This window comes from Loxodonta africana, chromosome 7 (genome assembly GCF_030014295.1).
Source record: "Loxodonta africana isolate mLoxAfr1 chromosome 7, mLoxAfr1.hap2, whole genome shotgun sequence".
In the NCBI taxonomy this organism is placed as follows: Eukaryota; Metazoa; Chordata; class Mammalia; order Proboscidea; family Elephantidae; genus Loxodonta; species Loxodonta africana.
Window position 1 is genome coordinate 65,641,336 of NC_087348.1, and position 19,653 is coordinate 65,660,988.

Sequence of the window (19,653 nt, forward strand, 5' to 3'; positions counted from 1 at the left end):
TGCAAAAGTACTTCTGTGGCCACTCTGGGGTGGTCTGCATAGGTCTGATGTTCTGAGGTCCCAGAGGCAGCCTGGCCTCTGGCTTACCCCCTTTCCTCACATCCCCAACCCCAAAGAGATACTGAGGGGGGTCCCCATGGATGGTTTCCCTTTCCCTGGGGTATGCTAGGGGGGTGCTGGGCCTGGGGCTATAATTCTGCCCTTGGGTTTTTCAGGTGGATTTTCTGATTGACAATGACGCGGAGAAGGACTATCTCTATGATGTGCTGCGGATGTACCACCAGTAAGCGTGTTGGGTTTGGCTCCCATGCACCACCCTGGCTACCTCTGCCTCCAGGGAGCCCTGGGATAGGTTGTTCTGAGAGACAGGAGGACCTCCTCCTCCCATCTTGGGGATCTCAGGAAGGCAGGTTCACGATGCTCCGGGGAATCAAATACACACGCCATTCACTCACTTAAGCAAATACTTTGGGCTTGGCTCTGTGCTAGCAACTGCGGATACACTGGGAGCAAGACAGACTGGTCCTTGCTCTCAGGTGGCTCACAGTCTGATGGTGGAGGCAGCCACGCAGCCGAATAAGCTCAGTGCTGAGACAGAACAAAAAATACCACTGGTCCCAGACCTGCGTCAGATGTCTTTCATTACCCACTTGGTTTTTTATTCATTCAACATACATTTAGGAGCCCCTGCCACTTGCTGGGCATGATGCAGGATCCAGAAATGTGTAAGATCCAGTCTCTTTCCTTGAGTAACTTGTGGCCTGCTGGGGGAAGTAGACAGACCCCACTCCCCCCCCACCCCCCCACACAAAGAATTCTAATATAATTTACAATGAAATAAACAAATAGAGGTAAAAACAGCAAGCTATAGGGTTGTGAAAAAGAATATTTCACTTCTAACTGTGGGGGAAAAGACCAGAAAGGCTTGAGCTAGGTTTTAAAGGATAAGAAGGGTTTAAAAAAAAAAAAAAAAAAAACTAAGCCCTGCAATAGCCCTTGACCCCAAACAAGAAAATCTAGGTCAGTTAATGAAAAGTACAACATAATTTCCTACTTTGGATCCTATTGCCGTCTCCTCTGCTATTTCAGCCCCGTTGTTGTTGTTAGTTGTCGATGAGTCAGCTCTAACTCATGGTGACCCCATATACAACAGAACAAAATATTGCCCAGTCCTACGTCATCTTCACAATTATTGGTATGCTTGAGTCCATTTTTGAGGCTACTGTGTATTTTGAGTGACTTCCAACCTAGGAGGCTTATCTTCCAGCACTATATTGGATAATATTCTATTGTGAGCCATAATGTTTTCATTGGCTAATTTCCAAAATAAATCTCCAGGCCTTTTTTCCTAGTCTGTTTTAGTCTGAGCTGTCAGTTTGTCATGCCATGGTAGCTTGAGTGTTACTGTGATGTTGGAAGCTATGCCACTGGTATGTCAGATACCAACAAGGTCAGTCACCCATGGTGGACAGGTTTCAGTGGAGCTTCCAGACTAGGACAGACTAGGAAGAAAGGTCTCATCCCTAGTCCTACCTTATTCTCGGTAGCTTTTTCCTTCATTCCTGATAAGAAGGATTTTGATAGGGGGAAATATCAGAGAAGGGCAATCCAGGATGAGCAATCAGCGACAGCAAAGGTGTGGAGGCATGAAAGCACAAGGTGTGACTGGGGACCGAGAGTGTTCCAGGGAATAGAACTTGGGGGCACACAGAGACCATAAATAACCAAAGGCTGGAGAAGTCCGTGGAGGCAGATCTGGAGACAGGGCCCTGAGTCTGCCAAGGAGAATGGACTTTGTCCCCTGGGCAGTAGGGAGCCATCGAAGAATTTTGAGAAGGGGAGTGACTTACATGTAGACATGATTGGGTGACAGTGATGAAGACAGCAGGCAGCTAGAGAAGTACAGGCCTGTGAGGCTGAGGGCCTGAACAGAGTAAAGGAGATGGTGAAGTTTACAGAGCTTAGCAGGACATCAGAAGTGGAGATGAGGGTGTGAAAGGCATCACCAACACCTCAGCCAGAAGTTTCCTGTCTGGAAAGATCCCTACCTTCATTTCCTCATGAGACTTACATGGGAGAATAAAGCTCTATCCAAGTACCAGGCCGAGTTAAGGGCTGAGTCAGACTGAGTTCCCCTTTTCAGAAGAGTTCTTCTCTAGGGATGAATAGGGATTCCTGGACTTGGGCCCAGTCGATGGAACCCAGGCCAGGGCTGCTCCCTCTGGGAATCCGTGGCTCCCAGGGGTCATTGAGGCTCCAGGCATCCTTCATGTCTCCACAGGACCATGGATGTGGCTGTGCTGGTGGGAGACTTGAAGCTGGTCATTAATGAGCCCAGCCGCCTGCCACTGTTTGATGCCATCCGGCCCTTGATCCCGCTGAAGCACCAGGTGGAGTATGACCAGCTGACACCCCGGCGCTCCAGGTGCGGAGGGGGCAGTTGGGCTAGAGGCAGGAGTGGGAGAGGTCAACCCGGGATGGGGCTAGTGGATGGGGCAGGGCTGGCAGTCAGGCCCAAGCTCGGCCATCAGCGCCCTTTTCTTCATGACAGGAAGCTGAAGGAGGTACGTCTGGACCGTCTGCACCCCGAAGGCCTCGGCCTCAGCGTGCGTGGTGGCCTCGAGTTTGGCTGTGGTCTCTTCATCTCCCACCTCATCAAAGGTGGTCAGGCAGACAGCGTCGGGCTCCAGGTGAGGGAACAGACCCAGGGGCCGAGGTAGGGCCAAGGTAGGGCCTCAGGCTTCCTGTCTCTCCTCCCAATTTGGCAGCCAGACCATGTAGCACATGGTCATCCAACTTTTCTGAGCCATTGGGAGAAAAGAGACTGGCACATCCTGACAGGTTTGCACAGACCCTCAGAAATTTGGCTGCAGGCACTTGTCTGTTGTCTTGAATCAAGCTGGGAACCTGGTTATGTCCTCCCCCTACAGCTGCAGCCACGCTTCACCCCACTCCCTACTTCTTGGAGCTGGTTCATAGTTGTGTCCTGACAGCAGAAGGCTTTACCAGAAGGGAAAAGGAAAGGACAGTGTAGTGCAGTGCTTCAGAGCACAGCCCTGGAGCCGGAGTGCTCCAGTTTACATCTTGGCTTCATTGTTCATTCACTGTGTGACTGGTGAAATTACTTAGCCCCTGTGCCTCAGTTTCCTCATCTGTAAAATTGTTGTTAGTTTTTGTCACGTCATCTCCGACTCATGGTGATCTTATGTACAACAGAACGAAATCTTGCCTGGTCCTGCACCATCTTCATAGTCACTGGCATGTCTGAGTCTATATCATTGCACTCATTGTGTAGTGCCTTCCAATCTAGGGGGCTCATCTTCCAACACTATACTGGACAGTATTCTGTTGCGAACCATAAAGTTTTCATTAGCTAATTTTCAGAGGCAGATCACCAAGCTTGTCTTCCTAGTCTGTCTGAGCCTGGAAGCTCTGTTGAAACCTGTTCACCATGAGTGATCCTGCTGGTATTTGAAATACCAGTGGCATAGGTTCCAGCATCACAGCAACACGCAAGCCACCAGAGTACAACAAACTGACAGACAGGTGGTGGCATCTGTAAAATAGGAATGATGATAATACTACCTACCTCATCAGGTTGTTATAAGCAGTAAATACATTAATAATATAAAGTGCTTTTAATAGTGCCTGGCACATGAGTACTGTGTGTTTGTTAAATAAACAAAGAGATAGGATTTAATAAATACCCTGAGTGTGCCAGGTAACATCCTCACAGCCAGTTCTCACTATATACAGGAAATGTATCATCTTCATTTGATAGAGTTGTTAATAGAGGCTCAGAGACTTGACTAACGTCACACGGCGTGAAAGTGGCAGAGCCAGGATTTGAACCCAAGTCTTCTGACTGCCAAGCCCAGGGCTGTCTTCAGCACTTTTGGGGTCCTCACACCTCAGTGTCTGAGCAGAGGTGGGCAGCCCCCCAGACCTCACTCCTGCCAGAGCCCAGAGCTATGTTTTGTATGTCCAGATAAAGGAGGCCCTCTCACCACCTCCCTAGCTTCCAGAGTGTGTGTTATCAACATCCCAATCAGGGCTGCCAAGCCGGGGGCTTCAGGAGGCTCGCAGGCTAATGTGTAAGACACCGCAGAGTGGGGAGTGGAAACAGGGAGCTGACAGACACGGCTTTGTTCTAAATCCCTGTCTCACGGCTTACCGGTGGCGTCTGAAATTTCAGCCCCTTCATTATTCCCTTCGCTGGGGCACATTTTCCAGCCCAGAAAAGCAGCCAGAGAAAATGCATAATGAGCTCCTCTCTTGGCGTCAGCTGAGGCCTCTTTTTTCCAGGGCGAGCTCTCATTCTAGGACAAGAATTTCTCAGCAGTGTGTTGCTGATGAAGGCGTCAGGACATTTTGTTGAAACTTAAGAGTTTCACTGTTTCTCAGGTTTATGAGTTATCGACTCTTTCACAGGCTGACGGGCTCATCTCTCCTTTCTGCCTCTGTCCCTCAGATCATCATGTCATCATGGCCCCTCCACAAAGGGCTTTTTTGCAGGGCTCCATGTGGCAGCCAGAGGGAGAGGAAAGTAGATCCTGTACCCTGAGCCAGGGCCTGTGTGGGAATCATTCTGACTGGGACCCTGGGTAAATTCCCTTTAGGAACAAGACGGGGAACTTCACTCAGAGGAACCTGGGGAGAAAAAAGCCTGTATCCATTGACCTGCCTAGGGTTCATGTTTCTGGGGAGATGTCACGCCTGCAGGCAACTGTGAGAAGATTCTAGAAGGCAGAAGAGGGGCAGGTTCAGACACAAGCCTGGCTGGGCTAAAGGCCTTGTGCTGATTTGACTTGTGAGGACAGGCCCTGGGTGGGGGGCTTGGATCCTTTACTAGGACCAAGCCCTGGAACTCCATCCCTCTGCTGGAAGTGTTTTAGATGCTTTTCAATTGCATGATGTCTCAACTTCCTCCCTCTGCCCTGCCCAGGGCAGCTTGTGCTATACAACTTGGTATGTAGTCTAGGACTAGGGAATGATTCTCTGGGCCTTGGGTGTCCCAGCTATAAGATGGATAGAGTAATCTCCGCCTTTCCTATGGGGCTCAAGGGCTCTGACAGGTGGCAAGGGTCTAGAGAGGGCAGGAAGCAGGAAATTGCAGCCAGGCTTGGCTACATGCCCTTCTGTTCTGCTTCCACACACCTGAGAGACAGTGCTTCAGAGTCAGGGAGACCTGAATTCAAATCCCAGCAACACTATTTATTAGCTGGGTGACCCTGAGCAAGTTGCTTCCCCACTGTGCACCTCAGTTTCCTCATCTGACTAGCAGGGACTCAGGTTCCTGCGATTGTTGTGAAAAGTGGGTGCGAGCAGCTAGTGATGACCAGAGTGTGCTCCTGCTGTTCTCACATTAGATGTTCCAGAAACTAGAGGATTCTTCAGTGAACCCTTTCTTGTTATGCCTTCTGAGCCCCTTACCACCCCTGTCTGATCTGCTGTCTGGTCCCTGAGAATATTGGGGTCTGCGTCCAGGTAGAGGAAGGAAGTGGCTAAGGTGGCAGTCATGAGAAGATGACTATGTAAGGGTGTTGGAGAGGGTGGACGTTGGCTAGAGGACCCTTTGGAGGCAGTGTGCCCACCCAAGCCCCACCCAGACCCCAGGGAGAATCAAACTGCATCCCCAGCATGTACCTTGCCACCAAGTGTCCAAAGGGTCGGCCCATATCACCTGCACTGACCCCAGATTGGAGACGGGCATCCAGGTTTTGCTGTGTGACCTTGGACAAAACATTACCTTGCTAGGCCTCAATTTCAGCTGATCTCTGAGGGGCCTTCCAGCCCTGCTGTTATCATACAAGGATTAATCCCCAGGGCCAAGGTGCTTGAGGAGTGAGAGACAGTGTCCAGCAGAGGGCGATCTCACCATGGGTCTGTATCTAGGGCTAGCCCTGAACACCTCTGAGCCCCAATCTCTCCTAATCTGCCTTGACCTAAACCTGAGAAGAGGAATCTGAACAGAGTATTTAGGGTCAGGCCCAACTAACAGTAACAGTAACAATAAAAAAGCAACCATTTATTGAGCACTTACTGTATGCCAGGCACTGGCTTTACATACGCAAGCTCATTTAATTCTCACAGCAACCACATTATTCCCCCATTTTACACATGAGGAAAACTGAGACTCAGAAGTTCGAGAAACTTGCCCAAGATTACATAACTAACAAATATAAAATCAGGGATTCAGAGCATCTGGCAGTGAGCCTGCCCAGCTACCTGATACACCTGGAGGTCGTTCCCTCTGTCTGTGCCCAAGGTAGGGGACGAGATTGTCCGGATCAATGGCTATTCCATCTCCTCCTGCACCCACGAGGAAGTCATCAACCTCATCCGCACCAAGAAGACTGTGTCCATCAAAGTGAGACGTGAGTGAGGAAGCCAGAGGGTGGGGGTAGGTGGCAGTGGGGTGTGTGGGCAGCAGAGTTGCCCAGCTCTTGGGGAGGAAGGGAGGACAGAGAAACCATCCTAACTCCGGTGCCTTTCTCCCACAGACATCGGCCTGATCCCAGTGAAGAGGTGAGCAAGACCCAGCCCTTCCAGGTGGCTTCTTCCCCATGACCTCAGCTTCCTGAGGTCAGCCCTGAGGACCTATTCCCCCCACCCCCAGGCCAGCACTGCTGCTGGGCCAATGGTGGTCGGGGCCCCAGATGTGGCCAGTCTGGATTTGGGTCTGGTCCCTTAAACACCTCTCCCTAACATCTCCCCTTCTATTTCGCCTCCCATCAGCTCTCCTGACGAGGCCCTCAAATGGCAGTATGTGGATCAGTTTGTATCAGAATCTGGGGTAAGGACCCAGACCATCTGTGATGGGGTCTGGGTGGGGTGGTCTTCTAGGAGGAACGGCAGATTCCGGAAGGGCTTGCTCTGGAGATGTGGCCTCAGGGACTTCACAGTGCTCTTCTCCCCCCAAGCTGATTGCCAAAAGCCATACCCAGAATGGTGCTGTGGGACTTTGGGCTGCCAGCCAGGCTTGGCTGGTGCATACCACCCTCCCCAGGACAGAGCAGCGATCAAGCCTATGTGGTTACACTAAGGGCTTGCCCTGAAAACCTCTCAAGCCCAGGAGGCTACTTGTGTGCATGTGGACACTGAGTAACCCTGCTTCTATTCCTCCTCCAGGGTGGGCGGGGGACACTAGGCTCCCCCGGGAGTCGGGAAAACAAGGACAAGAAGGTCTTCATCAGCCTGGTGGGCTCCAGGGGCCTTGGCTGCAGGTGGGTAGCAAGCACACCCTGGGGCTTACCCATGGCCATTGACAACAGGAGAACCCTAACGCCTCTCCTCTCATTGCTGCCTCTGTAGACATGCTTGCCCACTGGTGATGATACATCTTAGTGCCTCATTTCCCCCTCTGAGCTTCACAGCAGCCCTGTAAGGGCCAATAGGACAACTCTAACAGACCCTATTTTAAAGATGAGGAAACTGAAGCACAGGGGCAGGGCCATGTCCCTTTGGTGGGCCCTTGAGTCATTGTACAAGAGGCATGTTCAGATGGTCATCTCTGTTGTAGTTCCCTTGTCACTTAATACTTTGTAGGTTTCCTCAAAGGGGCAGCTATGGAATCCCAAGCGGGCATCAGGCCACAGAGTGTTCTTATTAAGCCTACCAGTGATACAGTCACCATGATCTAAGTTTCAGCCCTGCTCTGCCACTTAAGAGCTCTAGAACCTTGGACTAGTTATTTACCATGCTAAGCCTCAGTTTCTCCCTCTATAAATTAGGGATGCTGATACCCATATCACAGGGTTGTTGTGAGAAGGAATGAGATGACAAAAGCAATGTACCAAGCTTAAGGCCTAAAAAAAAAAAAAAGCACGTGATAAATACTATTATTATTTAAGTTACATATTTTTACAATTTCCATTTATTCATATTTATTGGACACCTTCGTGCCAAGCATAAAGTATAAAAATTTCCTTCTTTCTAAGAGATTACAGCCCAATAAAGAAGACAATCACATTAATATTTACAGTAGAGGGTGACAGGGACTGTAATGAAGCTATATTCTGGGTGAGGGATGGCAAATAGGTTTCCGGTCCTGTGCCGTCTCTAAACAGTTAGTAGTGTCTGCCTGGGGTACTGTTTTGAAAAGGATTCTAAGACTGTATGCTGGCTTAGTGAGAATATGTGATGGATTAGTGATGTCTGTCACAGATCAGGCAGAGGAGAATGGTAGCATGTGTGCCATCCTTTCTGTAGGTGTTTTAGGAGCACTGAGAAGGAAGCAGCTAGCTTAGTCTTAGAATGGAATAAAGGGTTTGGTGAAAGCCTTGTAGAGGAGATAGCATTTGAGACTTAAGGAATGAATAGGAAATTGCTAGAAAAAGCAAAGAAACATCATATGCAGAATACTAGGTGAGAGGCTGGATGGGGGAATTACAAGTAGTTTGCTGTGGCTGTTGCTCAGGGAAGCAGTAGAGATGAGACTGGAGAGGTAGACATTGCAGGGCCTTGGTTACTAAGCTCAGGGGTCGGCCGGTACGCTGAGCGACTGAAGCGCTGGACACCATGTGGGTCCTCTGAAGCCCAGGCAGAGGGATAGAACATGGATGGAGAATGAGCAAGTGCTGCAGTGGATAAGAGGCAAGAGGTAGAGCCTCACCCACATTTCCCATCTCTCCCTCAGCATTTCCAGTGGCCCCGTCCAGAAACCCGGCATCTTCATTAGCCATGTGAAGCCTGACTCCCTGTCTGCTGAGGTCGGTTTGGAGGTGAGTGACCCTGTGCTGTTGCCACTGGGGCCCCAGCAGAGTGGGGGTCCGACTGTGATCACGTGGTGATGGAGGCCCATGTCTTCCCCCACAGCCCTCTCTCGGCAATCCTGGCTGACGATTCCTCCCTTCCCCCCAAAGGAAGGCTTCACAGAGGAGGTGACATATGACCACCTTTGCCAACCCTGAGAAGCTTTGATCTTGAGCTTACATTATAGTAATAATGATAATCAGAGTTGACACTCAGTGAGTGCTTACTCAGACCAACATTGTCCTAAGCCCTTTAACTTTATGTGAACTCTGAGAATTAGAAACGCTACTATTATTACCCTCATTTCACAAATGAGGAAACAGACCCAGAGAGATGATGTGATTTTTCCAAGATGATGTACTTGGTACCTGTAGGGCTGGGATTCAAACGTAGATGGTCTAATGCCAGAGCCAAAACTCATAACTTCTTCTCTGGGAAACTTACTTCATGTCTCTGTGCTTTGGTGTCCTCACCTGTAAAATGGGAATAACAGTTCCTTCCTTCTGCAGTTGTTGTGTGGATCAAATTATTTAGTACATGTGCTTAGAACTGTGTCTGGCACATAGTAAGTAATCAGTGAATGTTAGCTATTTTAGCTATTATTTTTACTCATCACTGCCTCCCCAAATGAGAAGCCCAAAGGTTTCTATGCCTACAAACTGATCTTTAAAGCAAATGTTACAAATTCAGCCGAAGAAATGAACCTCTAATGGTATAATATTAGCAGCTGATGAGAGAGGTATGGGATTGAGGGATGACAGGATGAGTTTGGGGCCGCATCAGAGCTTTCCAACTGCACTGTTCAGGAAGAGTTGAGGTGCAGCCACTTGAAGGCCCAACGTACAGCCCTGGCCCCCAGAGGGAGCCCTTCCTGCAGCTGAGTGAGTGTATGGGTAGTGCAAACCTGGTGATCCTTCTCCGTTTCCCCACCAGACAGGGGACCAGATTGTCGAAGTCAATGGCATCGACTTCTCCAACCTGGACCATAAGGAGGTGAGATGTGGAGTCTTCCCTTCCTGACCCTTATCTCCCCCCTCTACTTCTCACCCTGCACTGCCCTGGTGTCTGAGACCTTCTGTGCCCTCTGCCTGGACTGTTCTGGCCTCTCAGGCCTCAGCTGACTGACTTCTGCTCCCACAGGCCGTGAACGTACTGAAGAGTAGCCGCAGCCTGACCATCTCCATCGTAGCTGGAGCTGTAAGTCCAGAATGAGCTGGTAGGGATCACATGACCTCTGACCTCCAGCCCCCAGCTCCTGAGACCTAGGTCTCTGCCACACACTCCTGGGAAGAGCCGAGGGGTCTCCTTCCCTGAAGTGCTGACACAGAAAGAAGATGTTGAGCCAGACACTGAGTACATGGTGCTGAAAGACAGGCCATGTCATGGCCCCAAGGCAGTGGCAGTGGAAGCCCAGGTTCCCCAGGGCGCTGAGCCAAGGGCCTTTTTTCTCCCTACCAGGGCCGGGAGCTGTTCATGACTGACAGGGAGCGGCTGGCAGAGGTGCGGCAGCACGAGCTGCAGCGGCAGGAGCTACTGATGCAGAAGAAGTTGGCGATGGAGTCCAACAAGATCCTCCAGGAGCAGCAGGAGATGGAGCGGCAGTGAGTGGACCTGCCCAGGACACTGCTCCCCACCCTCCCAGCCCACCACAACGCTGCCGCCCCACCCTGCTTCCTACCTCCTGCATCCTGCACCTGCTTCATTTCCTCCCACTGAGGCCTGTCCTGAAACTAAACGGGGTCAGGGGCAGGTCAGCATATCCATTCCCCTGCCTCCAGACCACCTGGCTCCTCCTCTCCCAGCCAAGAAGAGCCTCTGGTTTAAAAATCAAACCAAAAGTTGCTGTTGAGTCGATTCCAACTCATGGTGACCTCATGTGTGTCAGAGTAGAACTGTGCTGCATAGGGTTTTCAATGGCTGACTCTTTGGGAGTAGATCACCAGGTCTTTCTTCCAAGGTCCCTTTACATGTACTCAAACCTCCAACCTTTCCATTGGCATCTGTGTGCATTAGGCATTTGCACTACCTGGTGTTTTTATTTTTAGGGAGTCTGGGAATAAGAAAAATGAGGATTCTACTAACAGTAGCTAACATTGTGTTGAGTACTGACCACATGGCTGGCCTTGATTAGGGCCTTGTTTGGGTTACTTAATTTAATTCCCACAGTAATCCTGGGAGGTAGATGGTAGTAACCCCATTTTGCAGATAAGAAGACTAAGATTCAGAGAGGTTAAGCCAAATAGTACGAAGTCACACATGGCTGAGCTGGAATTCACACCCAAAAAGTGTGGCTAAAGAGCTTGGCACTCTGCATAGGGCCAACAGCCTAAAGTGATAAGACCCATCCCATAGAATTGTTGAGAGATGGACTGGGAGAATAAATGGGGCAAGCAGTTTATAATTCCAAAACTGCTGTTAAAATCCAAATCAAGATACATTCTAGGAGCTTAATAAGTATTCGGAGGAAGAAGGAAAGAATCTTCCCATCTCCTCCATCACAAAATTGCCTGCAAAACAACACCTGTGGTATCACTGTCCACAGGCCTGGCCTTGGTTAGCAGCCCCTGCTTTGTTCTTGGGTCTGGGTCCCTCCCCTGGGAGGACCCCCACTATTGTCAGTCACTTTATGTAAGTATTTGGAGATGGGATGAGTGGAGCATGACCCACATGTGGACCTGCCTTCCAGTTCCTACAGCACAGAAACTCTGCTCAGCAGTGCCAGATGAAACCACACAGGTGCCCGGGGTCCAGACTTTATAGGAAAACTTCCCCAGCATCCAAGTCTGATCCAAGCATTCCTGGAAGAAATATTAAAACTATTCTCAAATCAGGAATTAGCTACAAGGAAGGGTTAAATTTTCTTGCATAGACTGAAACATGCCAATCTGCATTTTTGTTTCAGAAGGAAAAAGGAAATTGCCCAGAAGGCAGCAGAGGAAAATGAGAGATACCGGAAGGAGATGGAACAGTAAGTGCCCTCAGCTCCAATTTTGTGTACACACGTGTGTAGACATGAATGTGCTCACAGGAATGTGTCCAGCTGGAGACCACCTCCAGGCCCAGTTTCCCTGCCCTCTTGTCCCCTGGTGTATCTGCCTTTATTTGTAGCCATCTCATAATCCTAGTAAATTCCACCAGATTAGGGTGACAAGAACCTGTTGTTGTTAGTTGCCGTGGAATCGACCCCAACTTATGGCAACTTTATGTATAACAGAGTGAAATGTTGCCCAGTCCTGTGCCATCTTCATGATCATTGAACTAAAACCTAGTGTTGTTTAATTGCGAGGGTGGTGTTTGCACTCAGTTTAATATACAAGCTCCAGACTCTTAGTTTTATTCACTGCTGTATCCCCAGCAGCTAGAACCATGAGGCCTCTCCCCAAGCGTGTTGAGGCTCCCCAGTAGGCAGAATGTGGATCTGTGAAAGTTCTGACATTAGTCACAGGCAGAGAATCTCGTTTCAGGATTGTGGAGGATGAAGAGAAGTTTAAGAAGCAGTGGGAAGAAGACTGGGGCTCAAAGGAACAACTCCTGTTGCCCAAAACCGTCACCGCCGAGATGCACCCAAAACCCCTTCACAAGCCAAAGTGTATGTACCATGTGCTGGGGGTGGGGCGCTCTTCTGGGGCCTCAAGAGGCGTGGCAAGGCCTTGACAGAGAGGCTGGTCTCCCTCCACTCCCCGTCACCTTCCCAGGTGGATAGTTCATGGCTCTCTGGGCTGCATTTCTTTCATGGAGGACAGCCATATGTCAGGGCCTGTTTCCCAGGCATCAGGGGTAGGAGGCCATCCATCTGCCCTCCTTGTCCTGGAGGTCTGCTCCACACTCCCCGGCTGCCGGTCTCTCCCCCACAACACAGTCTCAGGCAGGCAGTCCCTCCCAGTGCTCTTGGCTCCTGAAGAGGGAATGGAAACAAGACAAAGATGTTACTAAAAAGGAAAATTATAGGTCAGTTTCTCTCATGAGCATAGATACAAAAATCCTCTACAAAATATTAGCAAATTGAATCCAACACTGTATAAAAAGAATTAGACATCATGACCAAGTGGGATTTTTTCCAGGTATGCAAGACTGGTTCAGCATTCGAAAATCAATTAATGTAATCCATCACATCAACAGTCTAAAGAGGAAAAATTGTATGGCTATATCAATAGATGCAGAAAAAGCATTTGACAAAGTCCAACACCCACTCATGATAAAAATTCTTAGCAAACTAGGAATAGAAGGGAACATCCTCAACTTGATAAAGAACATCTATTAAAAAAAAAAAAAAGAAAACCTACGGCAAACATCATACTTAATGGTGAGAGACTAGATGCTTTCCCCCCAAGACTGGAAACAAGACAAGGATGTCCCCTCTCATCCCTCCTACTCAATATCATACTGGAAGTTCTAGTAAATGCAATAAGATAAGAAAAGGAAATAAAACGTATTCAGATTGGAAAGGAAGATAAAGGGAATGGAGAGTTGTGGCAAAAGTAGAACTAGGTTTCAGGATTACAGTCTTCCTGCTTTGTTCTGAATTGGGGCTGGGGTGAAGCCAGCAGCAAGAAAGATGGGAAAGGATTCATGTTAGAAAGGTCTCTGTTGGTCCAAGGTCGATGGACAACTGTGGGACTGTGGGAGAAGCTTACATGAAGTGTCTCTACCACCTAGATGCCTATTCAGACCTTTGTCATGCCACTCCAAGGATAGAGACAGAGAGAGGACTATAGGAGCCTTCCTAGCCATGACAGTCCAGTGGCTGCACTATTCTTGGGCCCTCAGCTCCCTTTGCCCTCACCATCTCCTCTTTCCATTTGTCCTGTGTCATCACCTCCAGTTTCAGCCCAGGCTACCACCAACTGACCCCTGTCTACCTGCTGTCAACTTCAGTTTCCAGGATGCCTCTTCAAGGGGCTGCTCACACCACCAGGGCAAAACAGGATCTCAATCTTGGTACTTCTTCAGTAGTCTAGTGGTGAGAGCAAAGAACAAGGCAGTGTGGGTACCATGAACTTCCGGTTGGGCCTTTACCCCACTTTAAAGATGTTTTGATTTATAATTGACATGAGACATGCTCTCCTCCAGCTGATTTTGCTCAGCTGACCTGTGAACCTCCAGTTATGGGGTGAATCTGGACCCAAGAACCAAAGGTCCCCATCTCTGCTATGTGGTAGCCATTTGGGATCCTATGATGGGATCTGGACAGCTCCATTACCAACTTTGCATGAAACCCAAACCCTAGAGGTAAGTCAGTTTGCCAACATAGGTCATTTAGAACAAGGAAGAGGTGCAGGGCATCTGGATAGTTCCGTTTTACCTCTCCCTGGTGCAATGTAGACAGCTGCTAGCACATTTCTTCTTGGCAGTGGGGCACAGCATCATCTCATGGTCCTCTTGGAAGGACAAAGCGTGCTCTCATCCACCTCCCCAGTGACATTCAGGATTAGTTGAGGATGTGGCCAGAGATAAATTCCGGATGAATAATCCGTGTTTTAGAGAGGCGGCTAATTTGCTCTCACAAGTGAAATAGGAGCTTCAGAAGGAAAGAAATCGATTTTAATTTCTTCTCATGAAAGTAATCCTAGGCAATTTAGTACCTTCCTAAAAAATGGGCCTCAGTAAACACACCCTGTCAGGAACTATGGAAAATAAAAACCCTTTCACTAGCTAGCTATTCATTTAGTGTTTTTAAACCAAATCAAGCTTTTTGTACAAAAGGCACAAGGACTTTTTTCCTTTGCTCAAGATAAATGTTTTCTGAGGCAGCCCTCCAAAAAGCACAGAAAAGCACAGGACTGATGACTGGAGTCGGCTGCCCTGAGCTGGGGCAGCTGCCGAGCTATCCATCTCCATAGGCACCAACAATTTAATTTTAATTTGGAGATAAGTCAGGAATGCAGCAAGCCCTGGACCCAGCTCTGTTCTGCATCTCTTCCTATTCCCAAGAGTCTGGAATGGCCTTGGCTGTGTTGGGCACCAGGACCAGGCCCTCGCCAGACCCATCTCTTCCACCACACATCAACTCTGGGACCTGGTTAGCCAACACGCTATACCTGACTCAGATCTCTGTGCCTGTGAGAGATGGGCCCTGAATTTCCTAACAAACAGGAAACAGTGTGAAGCATCTGTTGTCTGGAAAATGACGCTGAGCCTTTCTGTCAGGCTTTCTCCACCTGCCCCGGGGTCTCATTGCTTCTGCCCACTTACCTGTGGCTAACTAGCGGGAACCCCAGCATGGTGCAGAGTTGTTAAGGCCTTGGGAAACCCTGTCACAAAGCTCCCCCCTACACCTGCCACCTTTCTTTAGCTAAGAAAACAGGAGGTATGGGGAATCTTTACAAGGATCCCAGAGCTAGAAGGGGCCTTGAGCAATGAAGAGGTTTAAACAAGAAATGTCTGGCCTTTTCCCATTAGACCTCATCAGTTATCTCATTTCCCACCATGGACTCCATGATGGGGAGGTTTTTCCTACCAAGCAATCATTAAGTAATCATTTGTTTCCTTATTGATTTATTAAGTAGTTCTTGTTAGCAAGAAGGCATCTGTGTTCCAGTGTTAAGTAAACACAATTTGAGCCAAAAGCAAAGGAACTTAACATACAGCCTTTTCCTAGGTCAGTGGACAAGCTCTTCTAAGTTTTTGGAATATTAAAAAACAGCTCACAAGCAGGCTTGTACACTGTCTCCAGGGTCCAAAGAGCCCAGAGCCCAGATCAGAAGCCACTAGAATGAATAGTTTGCTACTCAGTCTATGTTATGTCAAAATTCATGTCTTCCTAACCATATGTACCCCATTTACCCCTTTGGAATCTCCCCACCTTCTCAGGATCCCCAGCCTTCATCTGCTGCCCACACAGCTCAGTTCCCCCAGGGACCTAGATCACTAAGGCAAAGGTGGTAAGAAGAGGCCAGGAGGATCTGTTCTCCCATTGCAAGTCCTTGGTTTCCTATGTCGCATACTCAGATATTCCCACCCTCCGCACCATACTTCCCAGCTTTCAACTCACTGCCCTGGAAAATGGTTCTCATGCTGTTATTAGCCCATTTGACAGATAAACTGAGGCCGCCAAAATTCAAAGCACTGCATGGACCATCCCAGGACAAAAAACCTTCACTCTGGGTTCCTGAGCCCTGTTCCTGCCACTGACATCACAGCTTCCCTGGAGGAAGCTGACCAAAAGCTAGCCTGGGCCACAGGTCCCAGGCTCCTGGGAAACACCTGTGGCCTCTCAGTCTCCCGAGTCCCTCTCAGTTCACCAGTTTCCCTCCTCTTTTCCTGGGTAGATAATCAGGGAGTGGAGTCCGAGCTCAAGCCTGCAGATGACCTGGATGGAGGCACGGAGGAGCAGGGAGAGCAGGTTTGCAGCCCCCGCTTCGCTCCCCAGCTTTGCTGCTCTGCTTCCCCTGCCTGCCTCCTCCTGACACCAATGCAGATGCCCAGCTGTGGGCCATCACGTGATGGGGACCACTGGAGTCTGAGAAGCTCCTTTGAGCCCCAGCTGGGCACAGAACTCATGGCCAGGCTGATAAATCACCCGGTGCACACGGGTACAACTAAACCACTGGCTCAATTATTTAAATACTGCCCAAGCCCAAACCCCTCCTTTGCTGCTCTGGCCTCCCCCCGCAGGCCTCCCTAGGCCCCCAGCAACTAACGGAATAGTGCCCTGCACAGTAGAGGGCCTTCAGAATCCTGTCCTAGCTCAGGCTGGTCAAGGGTGGGTGATTATTTTAAGCCATCACCCCTGGCCCCCGGAATGTTCAGGTTTGAGGTATTACTCCCTCATGCCTGAGGGAAGAAAGGGGGTTGTACCCTGGTGGTCTGGCCTGGAGGGAGATACTCTTTTCGAGGAGCAGATCCCCTGCCCACTCCTGCCTGAGCTGTCCTTCCCAGGGCTGCCCCTGACCCCTACCTTCTCTTTCAATGTTGAAAGTGGAGGGCTTGCCCTGCACTATGAGACAAGACAGTTTTGTTCTGTTTGACAGCAGTTCTAGGCAGAGACCTAGGCTCGCTTTTGTTTCGAGTCATTTCTTGGACTGCAGGACCAGACATTGGCTAGGAGAGGCTTCGTTCTCTTTCAGTTGGGCTTTGTGCTTGGAGACTATGGCTGTGATTTGAAAACACTTCCACAAGGGGCTTTCTCTTTGATTTTCTGGCACTGGCTTCTGAAGCCAGTGTCCTGGGCAGAAGCAGTTGAGAGTGGCCCAGGACCTGGGAATTGGGGCCTTTCTCAGGTGGTCTTGGGTCTGCTTTGCAACCCAGGTGAGGCCAGGTAAGTGGAGAGCCAGACAGAGGGTACAGTTTTGCTGTTCGATCTCCTTTTTGTCTCACAAAGCCACACGTTCCTTGGGGGACCTGACACTTGGCTGCTGCTCATGGATGCTGTGGCTGAGCTGAGCCAGGTCTCATCACTTTGTTCTCTGTGTTCTTGTAGCCTTTGGGTGGTTTTATCGTTACGATGGCAAATTCCCGACCATCCGGAAGGTAGGACAGATCTGGGTGCTGTGCTGATTTGCTGCTGAGTTTGCTGTGGCTTTTGGCCTTTTCCAAACTTTTTTTTTTTCCTTGTCAACTTTTCCTGTCAACAGTGTGACCCAGCATGTTCACGTGGAGGGCTAACCCCATCTGCGCCTCTCCCTCAGGTGGACGTAGAATGGCAGGGTGTTGTGACAGAAGCAGCTTGGGGTGAGGCCTGCCCAGGTACCACCAGGCACTGCTGCGTGTCAGCACCAGCCTGATGGGCAGGGGCATGGCAGGGAGCTTCAGCTCTGTTCCTGGGTCTGCCAAGGTCCAAAGGCTGGGGCCAGACAGTGAAATGTTGGGGAGGGGGTGGTTGTACACAGTGCAAATTAGGGAGACTACGCCAGACACAGACTGTTGCTGAGGCGAAAGATTGCTGCCTGGAGTTGGTACAAAGAGAGCCACACCAATCGCAGCTCTGTGTTAGAAATATCTCTGCATGTGCCCAGTGTGATGCATTTTTCCAGTCTCTGGGGCCTTTCATTCTCTCTCAGAATTTTATCACAGTATCTCCAGGCCCCATAAAACCCTCTTGCCTTTTGTCTTTCTAAATCACTTTGGCATTTGGTTATGAAAACACTGTGGTTAATCTATGGATTAGACATTTGAGATGCCTCAGTATTTGGAATTCAGGCATCAGCATAAATCTGACTGAGCTAATTTCGTGTCATCACTTAACTGGCTCCTTCTGGCAAGATGTCCATCCCCAGAAACCAGAGCACTGACAACTGGGTGACCTCAATGATATGTAACTTCTTCCTGCCTGTAAAATGGGAATAGTTAATATGCTGGGAAAATCTAGCCCTTTCCTTCAACACATTACTGATAAGATAATAGACAGCAATGTTATTCCTGACAGAGGTCTTTACCTAGCTAGGAGCACAGATCATAATTTGTATGGCACTGAATAAACTTAGAACAAGGAACCTCAGAGGATTCCTTCCTACACTGTCATTGTCTCAGGAAGGACTTGGTTTCCTAAGAGTGTTCTTTGCATTTTACAACCTGACTAAGGTGCCCCGGCGGCACAGTGGTTTAGAGCTATGGCTGCTAACCAAAAGGTCAGCAGATGGGATTCACCAGCCACTCCTTGGAAACCCTATGGGGAAGCTCTACTCTGTCCTATAGGGTCGCTATGAGTCGGAATAGACTCGACAGCAATGGGTTTGGTTTTGGGGTTTAAGTGGCTTAGAGGGGGCAGTGGTGGTTCCCTGGTCAAATTATCCCCTTCCTTGCGGGGGGCCTGGGCTCCATTCTCAGCCGATGCACCTCATGCACAGCTACCATCTGTCTGTCAGTGGAGGCTTGTGTGTTGCTATGATGCTGAACAGGTTTCAACAGAGCTTCTAAACTAAGACAAGACTAGGAAGAATGACCTGGTGGTCTATTTCTGAAAATCAGCCAGTGAAAACCGTATGAATCACAACAGTCCGATCTGCAACCAATCATGGCCATAGTCCAGACATGGGGTCACCCTTGGTTGGGGGCCAACTCAACAGCAGCTAATAACAACATCATGTGGCTTAGGATGTCTCACTGGGTTATATTTTTAATTTTTCTTTATATACTGTCGCTACTAGAATTTAACTAGAGGACAACACACACATATAGGATTTTACCTGAATTTTTTTTTAAAAGGAGATATAGGCAAATGCTTTTCCAGGCACTAATGACTATACGGAAACCCTGGTAGCATAGTGGTTAAGAGCTGTGGCTGCTAACCAGAAGGTCAGCAGTTCGAATCTACCAGGAGCTCCTTGGAAACCCTATGGGGCAGTTCTATTCTGTCCTATAAGGTGGCTATGAGTAGGAATCGACTCAACAGCAGTGGGTTTGATTTTTTTTTTTTTAATGACTATGCAAATATAAAAGAACTAGAGTCTCCTCTCCACCCCCAACTCATTAGAAACCAAGTTGCTTGAAAATTATTGGTGAAGAGACAGGGCTGGCTTTCCCCTATTCATTAGTTCAGTCATTCCAGAAACAGCTGGCATTTTTGTTTTTCATTTTTATTTCCAAAAGAGAGAAAAATTACTTTTGGTAAAAGCAAGAGAACAACCACCCCATCTGCCTCACCACTCAGCCTGGACCAAAAGAAATAATTGCCATGAATTTAACTGACAGACTTATGTCCCTTATATGGCTCTGAAAATCCATCATCATTTTCTCTAGAGCCATGTGAGATAGAGCAGACCTAATGCTTTGCCTCCCAGCAGCAGGAAATACAAGTGGGCGTCCCTGGCCAGTAACATCAATATACAAAATCCCTCTTATTTGAAAAAGATAAATGTGAAATGTCTTCTATTCCTACACTGGCAGTGAGTCCATCTGGGGCTCAACCACAGGCCTATGGCCTCACAAAGTCTACGCCAGAGCCTAAAGGATCATGGTTCT

The 19,653-nt window shown here is 49.0% G+C and overlaps 1 protein-coding gene across 1 annotated transcript in view; it reads left to right on the forward strand.

Annotated features, from left to right (window-relative positions):
- Positions 1-221: 221 nt before the first annotated feature.
- Positions 222-19,653, forward strand: part of USH1C (USH1 protein network component harmonin) — a 47,148-nt gene continuing 27,716 nt past the window's right edge. Inside the window, 14 exon segments of the mRNA XM_023550811.2 lie at positions 222-283; positions 2,282-2,425; positions 2,552-2,690; positions 6,269-6,377; positions 6,504-6,528; positions 6,739-6,796; positions 7,132-7,226; positions 8,639-8,723; positions 9,688-9,747; positions 9,895-9,951; positions 10,213-10,355; positions 11,657-11,722; positions 12,219-12,343; positions 16,023-16,096. Of these exon segments, the coding sequence (XP_023406579.1) occupies positions 273-283; positions 2,282-2,425; positions 2,552-2,690; positions 6,269-6,377; positions 6,504-6,528; positions 6,739-6,796; positions 7,132-7,226; positions 8,639-8,723; positions 9,688-9,747; positions 9,895-9,951; positions 10,213-10,355; positions 11,657-11,722; positions 12,219-12,343; positions 16,023-16,096 (1,191 nt within the window). The 5' untranslated portion in view covers positions 222-272.